The sequence below is a fragment of the Haematobia irritans genome, chromosome 2 (assembly GCF_050003625.1).
Source record: "Haematobia irritans isolate KBUSLIRL chromosome 2, ASM5000362v1, whole genome shotgun sequence".
NCBI lineage: Eukaryota > Metazoa > Arthropoda > Insecta > Diptera > Muscidae > Haematobia > Haematobia irritans.
In genome coordinates this window covers 217,488,709-217,500,891 of record NC_134398.1, presented here as the reverse complement: position 1 = coordinate 217,500,891, position 12,183 = coordinate 217,488,709, and the positions used below count along the sequence as shown (strand labels likewise).

General features: G+C 25.0%; 1 protein-coding gene across 6 annotated transcripts in view; it reads right to left on the bottom strand.

Annotated features, from left to right (window-relative positions):
* Positions 1 to 12,183, bottom strand: part of LOC142227091 (protein peste-like) — a 71,216-nt gene that overhangs the window by 8,382 nt on the left and 50,651 nt on the right. For all 6 annotated transcript variants that reach the window (XM_075297421.1, XM_075297422.1, XM_075297425.1 and 3 more), the window contains exons 3-4: positions 5,978 to 6,283; positions 4,813 to 5,037 (exon numbers count right to left, since the gene is read on the bottom strand). In XM_075297421.1, coding sequence (XP_075153536.1) covers positions 4,813 to 5,037; positions 5,978 to 6,283 — 531 coding nt within the window. The remainder of the gene's footprint in view (positions 1 to 4,812; positions 5,038 to 5,977; positions 6,284 to 12,183) is intronic.

Here is a 12,183-nt window from a genome sequence, read left to right as displayed (position 1 = left end):
GTGTTAAATCTATGTACTTAAAATAAGGATACAGATCTCATTTAACGAAGTTTCAATATCAAAATAAAAAATCCAAATTATAAACGGTACCTCAAAGTAAAAAACGTTTTCTTAATTACAAAAAAAAAAAAACTTTAAACCAAGATCCAAAATCCTTCAATATAAGGCTGCCTATATTCGAGGCTTTTTTATCTTTACTCAAAAGATTTCGATTTAATCATAATTTGCGACATATTGACGAGAAATTATTAGACATAATTATTTTTTGTTTCTGGAGCATCACTGCTCTCGTCTACTACAGTGCAATAGATAAAGTAGACGAGAGCAGTGATGCTCCATTAGAATAATAATTGTTTTGTGATCATTGTCTCATATATCAAATAACCCTCTGAAGAAGCAATTCAGTGAAAATTGCGAAATATCAGGAATAATGGATTAAAAATAAAAATAAATAAAGGAAACTAAGATCTTAAGCTTGAAAAAACTATTGACTTTTATCATAATTATTTTTTTTTCACTTGTTTTAGTTTGAAGGAAAAAATTGGAGTTCAAAATGGCAAAATTATTTTTAATGCCATACGAAGTCCATTATTGTTAAAATCTTCAAATTAAAAAAAAAAAAAACATTCTGAACTACACAGAAAAAAATTTCACGAAAATTTTTCCAATTAAAATCTTAATTGAGTTTTAAAAAATATTCAATTAAAAATTTAATTGATTCAGCAAATTTTTTCATTGAAACAATCAATCACAAAAATTAATAGTATCAATTAATTTTTTAATAATTGACCTTCAATTAATTTTTTTATTGATGCTATCATTTCTGTGATTGAACACATTTCAATAAAAACAAGTTTATATGGCCGTAAGTTCGGCCAGGCCGAATCTTATGTACCCTCCACCATGGATTGCGTAGAAACTTCTACGAAAGACTGTCATCCACAATCGAATTACTTGGGTTGTGGTATCTTAAATCGTTTTCTCAATTGTGAGTTAGTCCAAACGTGGTATATATTAGACAAAAAAGGTATGTGTAGGTAAGTCTACAAATAATTACGAATCGATGTGGACTTTTGCACGGCACTTAGGGGACCAGCATTGATATATGGGGGTCGCTTATATGGGAGTTATATACAATTATGAACTTGATATGAACCAATTTTTGTGTGATTGGAGATCGATTTATCTGAGGGCTATATATAACTTTAGACCGATATGGACCTAGTTAGGCATGGTTGTTAACGGTCACATACTAGCATAATGTACCAAATTTCAACCGACTCGGATGAAATTTGCTCCTCCAAGTGGCTTCAAAACCAAATCTCGGGATCGGTTTATATGGGGGCTGTATATGATTATGCACTGATTTGGGCCACTTTTGGCATGGTTATTAAATATCATATACTACCACCACGTAACAAATTTCAACCAGATGGGATGAATTTTACCTCTCCGAAAGGCACCAGGGGTCAAATCTGGGCATCGGTTTATATGGGGGCTATATATAATTATGGACTGATATGAACCAATTCCTGCATGGTTGTTGGATACCGTATACTAACATCACGTACCAAATTTCAACTGAATCAGATGAATTTTGGTCTTCCAAGAGGCTCCGGAGGTCAAATCTGGTGATCGGTTTATATGGGGGCTATATATAATTATGGACCGATGTGGACCAATTTTTCCACGGTCATTAGAGACCATATACTAACACCATGTACCAAATTTCAGCTGGATCGGATGAAATTTGCTTCTCTTAGAGGCTCCAAATGCCAAATCGGGGGATCGGTTTATATGGGGGCTATATATAATTATAGACCAATGCGGACCAAGTTTTGCATAGTTGTTAGAGACCATATACTAACACCATGTACCAAATTTAAACCGGATCGGGTGAAATTTTCTTCTCTTAGAGGCTCCGCAAGCCAAATCGGGGGATCGGTTTATATGGGGGCTATATATAATTATGGACCAATGCGGACCAAGTTTTGCATGGTTGTTAGAGACCATATACTAACACCATGTACCACATTTCAGCAGGATCGGATGAAATTTGCTTCACTTAGAGGGTCTACAAGCCAAATTTGGGGGTCCGTTTATATGGGGGCTATAAGTAAAAGTGGACCGATATAGCCCATTTGCAATACCATCCGACCTACATCAATAACAACTACTTGTGCCAAGTTTCAAGTCGATAGCTTGTTTCGTTCGGAAGTTAGCGTGATTTCAACAGACGGATGGACGGACATGCTCAGATCGACTCAGAATTTCACCACGACCCAGAATATATATAATTTATGGGGTCTTAGAGCAATATTTCGATGTGTTACAAACGGAATGACAAAGTTAATATACCCCCATCCTATGGTGGAGGGTATAAAAATTCATTGGATCAATTAATTTCGTGATTGAATCAGAAAAAAAATATTTATGTGGAGGAAGCCACCGTGGTGCAGTGGTTAGCATGCCCGCCTTGCGTACACAAGGTCATGGGTTCGATTCCTGCTACGACCAAACACCAAAAAGTTTTTAAAGCGGTGGATTATCCCACCTCAGTAATGCTGGTGACATTTCCGAGGGTTTCAAAGCTTCTCTAAGTGGTTTCACTGCAATGTGGAACGCCGTTCGGACTCGGCTATAAAAAGGAGGTCCCTTGTCATTGAGCTTAACATGGAATCGGGCAGCACTCAGTGATAAGAAAGAAGTTCACCAATGTGGTATCACAATGGACTGAATAGTCTAAGTAAGCCTGATACATCGGGCTGCCACCTAACCTAACCTTTGTATACAGTGTGGCGCTTTGTATAATAAAACAAGTAAGGAAAGTCTAAAGTCGGGCGGGCCGACTATATTATACCCTGCACCACTTTGAAGATCTAAATTTTCGATACCATATCACATCCGTCAAATGTGTTGGGGGCTATAACTAAAGGTTTGTCCCAAATACATACATTTAAATATCACTCGATCTGGACAGAATTTGATAGACTTCTACAAAATCTATAGACTCAAAATTTAAGTCGGCTAATGTACTAGGGTGGAACACAATGTTAGTAAAAAAAATATGGGAAACATTCAAATCTGAAGCAATTTTAAGGAAACTTCGCAAAAGTTTTTTTATGATTTTTCGCTCGATATATGTGTATTAGAAGTTTAGCAAAATTAGAGTCATTTTTACAACTTTTCGACTAAGGAGTGGCGATTTTACAAGGAAAATTTTGGTATTTTGACCATTTTTGTCGAAATCAGAAAAACATATATATGGGAGCTATATCTAAATCTGAACCGATTTCAAACAAATTTGGCACACTTGACTACACTACTAATTGTACTCCAAGTGCAAAATTTCAACCAAATTGGAGAAAACTCCGGCTTCTGGCACCGTATTACTCCATATCGGGCGAAAGATATATATGGGAGCTAACTATATCTAAATCTGAACCGATTTCAATAAAATTTGGCACACTTGACTATACTACTAATTGTTCTTCTTGTGCAAAATTTTAAGCAAATTAGGGTAAAACTCTGGCTTCTGCGGCCATATAAGTCCATATCGGGCGAAATATATATATGGGAGCTATATCTAAATCTGAACCGATTTCTTCCAAAATCAATAGGGTTCTATTCTGAGCCAAAACACCTACTTGTGCCAAAGTTGAAGTTGATTGGACTAAAACTGCGATCTAGACTTTGATTACAAAAATGTGTTCACGGACAGACGTACAGACGGACATGGCTATATCGACTCAGGAGGAGCCCACCCTGAGCATTTTTGCCAAAGACAGTATGTGTCTATCTCGTCTCCGTCTGGGTGTTGCGAACATATGCACCAACTTCCCAGCAAAAGAAGCGTCGCCAAAAAAGTAATGAAAATGTTCTTTTTGGATCCGAAAGTGGTGCAAAATTGACGCAGAAGCGATGAATTTAACATGGGCTTGTCATAGGACGGAAGTCCTCCCTTTGAACAGCCGTTGCTCTGAATTTGCATCACTTCTTTAGGTGTGATCCGAATTCAATGTTTTGGATGTAAATAAACGAAATCTGTGATATTTTGTCAAATAAATAATTTTTATAATTTTATATAATTTTAGTGGATTCTAATGCTTGTCTGAAAGGTTTGACCTCAAATATTTTCAAAAATTCACAATTTTTTCAGATTGGATTTAGCATTTTTTTGGACAAAATTTAAATGATTTATACCATTTTATGAATTCTTACTCTGTTTTTAACCTATTTGAAATAAAAAAAATTATAATTACCCATTAAAAGTATGAAAAACCCAAGTTATAAAAAGTTGAATTAAAAGAACTTCCTGGGTAGTTAAAATAAAGAACATCATTGGGAGTGTCTCTTCTTCTGGAAGTACTTTTAAAGCTGTGCCTTTGGAAGAACTTCCAAATTTTGTTTGCTGGGTTATAATACCCTGTTCCACAGTGTGGCGCAGGGTATAAAAATAATTGCTGCAATTAATTATTGTGATTGAGTTTTGTATCCATTAAAAATTTTGTTGAACCAATTAAATGAATAAATGAAATGAAATTTTTAATTGAATATTTTTTTACAAATCAATTAAAATTTTAATTGGAAAAATTTTGGTGATATATATATTTTTTTTTTGTACACAAAAAATTATTAAAATCAATTAACTATAATCGAATTAAATTAGCTTTAGTGCCATATAGGGTTCACTTTTTTTTTTGAGTGTGTAATGGACGCCGGCATCGATTTTGGAGACCCTAATACTAAACCTCTAATTGGTATACTGATTTCCCAACTCCTTGAAGATTCACCATTTATATTTCCACTTACCGCATAGGCATACCCAATTCGATCCCATGGCATGAATACACCTAAAGAAGTCCTTAAGGAAACTGGTAATACAGATAATAGATTCACAATCTCATCATTAAATCCCTTGAAAAAGAATTCATCGACAGTTCTCTTCCATACAGCACCGTTTTGATAGAATTTCAAAGCCATGTCTATTATCGTACGCTTAAAATAGGCCCAGTTTCTTGATTTGGAAGCAGCACCCTAAAAAGTAACCAACACAAAAAAAAGTAATAAATCTCAAATATCCCATAGAATATGTATGTATATATACACTGAAAAACAGCAATGCTCGTCCGGTAACAAAGATTTAGACTTAAGACCAATGACTTTGGTATTGATTCCGAGAAAAAAATTCAGATCCGATTTCAAATAGAAATTATGCTATGTTTCAAGTAAAAATCCATTTTTAAAATAAAGTGTTTAAAGACATATCCTATTTTTGAAGGCTTTTGTGCTTTGTAGTCAAGATACAAAAAGTCAAAAAATTTAAACACAATTTCCTTAATTTTGAAGAATTTTTCAAATTTGTTCCTTAGTCAAACAAAATTTTCTCTCATGTAAAGATACCCATTTGTAAGTTAATTAACTTAACTATAAGGACAAAACGACTTCATTGAAAAGTAACTATGACTCTCTTAATGTAGCCAAATTCCTCGTCATCTAATTAGTGACGCGCATGAATGGATTAACGAGATTCCTACTGTCCCTATCTACTATCTAGCGAAACCACAGCCAAGGGAACGGGCTTGGAATAATTAGTGGGGAAAGAAGACCCTTTTAAGCTTGACTTTTGTCGACTTTTGGAGAAGGAAAAAAGCTTTATATCGTCTTCTATGCTAAGAAAAGCTCGCATTCGTATTTTGAAGCCGTGAAATCTTTGTCCTTATGACAATATTTTTTTCAGTGTGCATAAAATATAAATTTAAAATATAAAATTAAATATATTTTCTTTTATTACTACTGGGATTAATGAAAAACCCAAACATTCAAATACAGACACGCTTGATTTCTGTATTGGAACATCTGATGCCAGTGTTGCACATTTTCGTATGTGATCTTTGATTTTCGTTTAGTCCCTTACGTCTTCACTATTCAGTACTAACAAAACACATATCTAATGTTAAAACGTATATCAACTTACCGCCATAAGACTATTTATGGAAATCAAAGTATCATTCAATGACACACCTGAACGTTTTTCATTATGGTAATAGTAATGGGTTTTGCCATAGTCCAAGGTATTATTTTCAGGATGCCATTTAAAAATTTTCTTTATAGGAACTTCTGTGTAACTAATAGGTCCAACTTGTTGGAGTTTCGGTTTTGTTTGCATATTATAGAAATCCTCTGAATTTGTCCAATTGAAGAAATAAAAATCCAAGCTTATATTAACATCAGGATGCAACCACATTTTTGTAATATCGGCATTTGGTCTCAATTGCATATTCTAAAAATATTTTGACCAAAAAAAAAAAAAAACAAAAACAAAAGAAACATTTCTTAAAACTCATAATGAAAAATTACAAACAAAAAATTACAACAAATTACTTAAAACTTATAGTAATGAAATAGTTATTATACTAATGTTTGATGTCATTGTATTAAATAAATGCTTTAAAAATTTTCAATTAATAATTCGAAGAACTTAATAATATATTAAAAAAAGACCCTAGCAGTCAAAGCATACAATTATATTTATTATTTTATCGTAAATGTAATAAATAAATAAATAAGTAAAAACATTTTACATTTTTTAATTAACCGAATAATATATTAAAGGGATTAATTCTCAAACAAAAATTTTTTGGAACTAAATTCTTAAAAATTTTAGAAATGATAAATTTGATCAATTTCTTGACTAGGGCAGCTTTAATTGGAAATAAATTCCCACAATTATTTTAAAAATATATTTCTTTTTAGCTTCAATTGTGCTTTTTTTTGTTTTAATTTTAAAAAATATTTTTATCAAATATTTTTTATTTTTAACAATTATTAATTTTAATTGAATTTAAGAATATTTTAAAATTTTAATGGAACTAAATTTTCAAAAATTTAAAAGATGAGAAATTTGATCAATTTCTTGAGTAGAGCAGTCTTAAATACGAAGTAAATTCCAATAATTACTTTTAAAAATATTTGTGTTTAGCTTCAATTGTGTTTTCTATGTTTAATGTTGAAAATTATTTTTATACAATATTTTTTTATTTTTTATCAATTATTAATTTTAATTTAACTTAATAATAGATCAAGAATATTTTAAAATTTTAATAGAAATAAATTTAAAAAAAATAAAGATGATAAATTTGATCAATTTCTTGATTAGACCAGTTTTAATTGCGAAACCAATTCCACCAATTACTTTTAAAATTTTATATTTGTTTTTAGCTTCAATTGTTTTTTTAGTTTTAAAAAGTATTTTTATAAATTATTTTTTATTTTTATCATTTATTAATTTTAATTTAACTTCAGAATAGATCAAGAATATTTTAAAATTTTAATGGAATTAAATATTTAAAAATTTTAAAGATGATAAATTTGATCAATTTCTTGAATAGATCAGTTTTAATTGGAAATAAATTCCAACATTTATTTTAAAAATATATTTGTTTTTAGCTCTAATTGCGAAATTAAAAAATATATATTAATTAATTTTTTTTATAAAATATTTTTTATTTTTAACAATTATTAATTTTAATTGAATTTAAGAATATTTTAAAATTTTAATGGAAATCAATTTTTAAAAATTTTAAAGATGATAAATTTGATCAATTTCTTGAGCAGAGCAGTTTTAAATGCGAAGTAAATTCCAACAATTACTTTTAAAAAATATTTGTTTTTAGCTTCAATTGTTTTTTTAGTTTTAAAAATTTCTTTTATAAATTATTTTTTATTGTTAACAATTATTAATTTTAATTAAACTTAAGAATAGATCAAGAATATTTTAAAATTTTAATGGAACTAAATTTGTAAAAATTTTAAAGATGATACATTTGATCAATTTCTGGATTAGATCAGTTTTAATTGGAAATAAATTCCAACAATTATTTTAAAAATATATTTTGTTTTTAGCTCCAATTGCGAAATTAAAAAAATATATATTAATTTATTTTTTTTAATAAAATATTTTTTTAACAATTATAAATTTTAATTTAACTTAAGAATAGATCAAAAATATTTTAAAGTTTTAATAGAACTAAATTTTTAAAAAATTTAAATATGATAAATTTGATCAATTTCTTGATTAGATCAGTTTTAATTGGAAATAAATTCCACCAATTACTTTTAAAATTTTTTATTTGTTTTTAGCTTCAAGAGTTTTTTTATTTTTAATTTTAAAATTTTTTTATAAAATATTTTTTATTTTTTATCAATTATTAATTTTAATTTAACTTAAGGATAGATCAAGAATATTTTAAAACTTTAATGGAACTAAATTTTTAAAAATTTTAAAGATGATAAATTAGATCAATTTCATGATTAGAGCAGCTTTAATTGGAAATAAATTCCAACAATTATTTTAAAAATATATTTGTTTTTAGCTCCAATTGCGAAATTAAAAAAAATATATTTAATTTTAAAAATTATTTTTATAAAATATTTTTAACAATTATTAATTTTAAATAAATTAACTATTATTTACTTAGGAATAGATCAAGAATATTTTAAAATTTTAATGAAACTAAATTTTTGAAAATTTTAAAGATGATAAATTTGTTCAATTTCTTGAGTAGAGCAGTTTTAAATGCGAAGTAAATTCCAATAATTACTTTTAAAAATATTTGTTTATAGCTTCAATTGTTTTTTTTATTTTTAAAAATTATTTTTATAAATTATTTTTTATTTTTTATCAATTATTAATTTTAATTTAACTTAAGAATAGGTCAAGAATATTTTAAAATTTCAATAGAACTAAATTTTTAAAAAAATTAAAAATAAATTTGATCAATTTCTTGATTAGATCAGTTTTAATTGGAAATAAATTCCAACAATTATTTTAAAAATATATTTGTTTTTAACTCCAATTGCGAAATTAAAAAAATATATATTAATTAAAATTTTTTTTATAAAATATTTTTTATTTTTAACAATTATTAATTTTAAATGAATTTAAGAATATATCAAGAATATTTTAAAATTATAATAGAACTAAATTTTTAAAAAGTTTAAAGATGATAAGTTTGATCAATTTCTTGAGTAGAGCAGTTTTAAATGCGAAGTAATTCCAATAATTACTTTTAAAAATACTTGTTTATAGCTTCAATTGTTTTTTTAGTTTTAAAAATTATTTTTATAAATTATTTTTTATTTGATCTATTCAAAAATATTTTAAAATTTTTGATGGAACTAAATTTTTAAAAATTTTAAAGATGATACATTTGATCAATTTCTTAATTAGAGCAGTTTTAATTTCAAAGTAAATTCCAACAATTACTTTTAAAAAATATATGTTTTTAGATTCAATTGTGTTTTCTATATTCAATATTAAAAATTATTTTTATGGAATATTTTTTATTTTTTATCAATTATTAATTTTAATTTAACTTAAGAATATTTTAAAACTTTAATGGAACTAAATTTTTAAAAATTTTAAAGATGATAAATTTGATCAATTTCTTGATTAGAGCAGCTTTAATTGGAAATAAATTCCAACAATTTTTTTAAAAATATATTTGTTTTTAGCTCCAATTGTGAAATTAAAAAAAATATATTTAATTTTAAAAATTATTTTTATAAAATATTTTTAACAATTATTAATTTTAAATAAATTAATTATTATTTACTTAAGAATCGATCAAGAATATTTTAAAATTTTAATGGAACTAAATTTTTAAAAAACTTAAAGATGATAAATTTGATCAATTTCTTGATTAGAGCAGTTTTAATTGCGAAACAAATTCCATCAGTTACTTTTAAAATTTTATATTTGTTTTTAGCTTCAATTGATTTTTTTAATTTTAAAAATTATTTTTATAAAATATTTTTTTTATCAATTATTAAGTTTAATTTAACTTAAGAATAGATCAAGAATACTTAAAAATTTGAATTGGACTAAATTTTTAAAAATTTTAAAGATGATACATTTGATCAATTTCTTGATTAGATACGTTTTAATTGGAAATAAATTAAAACAATTATTTTAAAAATATATTTGTTTTTTGCTCCAATTGCGAAATTAAAAAAATATATATTAATTTTAAAAATTATTTTTATAAAACATTTTTTATTTTTATCAATTATTAATTTTAATTTAACTTAAGAATAGATCAAGAATATTTTAAAATTTTAATGGAACTACATTTTTAAAATTTTTAAAGATGATACATTTGTTCAATTTCTTGAGTAGAGCAGTTTTAAATGCGAAGTAAATTCCAATAATTACTTTTAAAAAATATTTGTTTTTAGTTTCAATTGTGTTTTGTTAGTTTTAATTTTTTTTATCAATTATTAATTTTAATTTATCTTAAGAATAGATGAAGAATATTTTATAGATTTGATTAAATTTTCCCAGGAATAATTAATAAATTCTATTTTTTGTTTGTTTTTAATGGAACAATTTCTTTTAATGGGTAAAGATTATATATTTGATCAATTTCTTTAATAGGTCAACTTTATTTGCAAAATAAATTCTAACAAATTTAAGTTAACCAAATATTTCTGGTTTTAGCTTCAATTATTCAAAATGTTTAGCAATTATTAATTTTAAAGAATTAATTGTTAAAGACGATGGATTTGATAAGAGCAGTTTTATTTGATAAATAAATTTCAGCAATTATATATTAAATTGTTTCAACTGCGAAATTAAAAATTGCCAATTTTAATTTTTAATAATTTAAAAATTATTTTTATCAAACATTTTTTTTATTTTTACACATTATTAATTTTAATGGATTTTTCATTTTAATTCATTTAATAATAATAATAAATACTAAAATAATAATAATAATAAAAACAAAACAAAATATCAATCTTAATAAAATTTCGGAATTAGATTCAATTGTAAAATTAAACATTTTTGAAATGTTTAATTTTTAATTATATCGAATATTAATTAAAAACAAAGACCTTTTATGGATTTTATTATATTTCTCAGAATAATTAAATGAATTAATTCTCAATTTTTTTTTTAATTTTTAATTGAAAAAAGAAATTTTTTAATTGATAAATATGATATATTTTATCAAGTATTTATGACCGTACGTTTCAATTTTATTCTATTATAGTTGTTCAAACTGGGCTTTTTTTTTATCATTTTATCATGTATAGAGCAGTTTTAATTACAATATTTAATTTTTAGGACCAATTGCAAAATTAAAAATTTAAATTTCTAATTTTAAAAATTATTTTATAAAATTGTAGTTTTACAATTATTAATGTTAATTTAATTTTTATTAATGTTAATTTAATTTAAGAATATATTAAAAAAACATGTTATTGATTTTATTAAAACTAAGAAATTAACTCCTCCGTTTTTTTCTCTTTTTTAAAACGGAACAAGGTTTTTGAAATTTTTTAAAGATGATTTATTTGATAATTTTCTTGATTAAAACAGTTTTATTTACAAAATAATTTACCGAAATCGTATTTTTTAGCTTCATTTAAATTAATATTTTGCATTTAGCTTCAATTAAATTAACATTTTAAATATAAAAATTATTCTTGTTGTTTTTTTTTAATTACAATTTAATTGAATTATATTATTTATCGAGTATTTATTTTTATGTTTATCAATTATTAATATTATTTGAATTTAAGAATATATTGAAAAACATGTTATTGATTTTATTAAAATTCCCAGAAGGAATTAATTCCCCCATTTTTTTTTTCTTTTTTTCTAGTGGAACAAGGTTTTTACAATTTTTAAAGATGATAGATTAGATATTTTTTTTGTTGTTTAAAGCAGTTATATTTACAAAAAAAAAAATACAGAAATTCTATTTAAAAATATTGTTTTTTTAGCTTCAATTAAATTAAAATTTTAAATTTAAAAATTATTAACTTAATTATAATTTTATTACAATATTAATCGCGTATTTATTTTTATATTTATCAATTACTAATTTTAATTGAATTTAAAAATATATTAAAAAACATATCACCGATTTTATTAAAATTCCCAGAATTAAGGGAGTTAATTTCCCCATTTTGTCCTTTTTTTAAATGGAATAATATTTGTTAAATTGTAAAAGATGATGGATTTGATCATTTTCTGGATTAGAGCAGTTTTATTGTAAAATAAATTCCAACAGTTATATAAGAAAATATATTTTTTTAGCTACAATTGCGATATTAAAAAAAATAAAATTTTAATTTTTAAATTTAAAAATTATTTTATCGAATATTTATTTT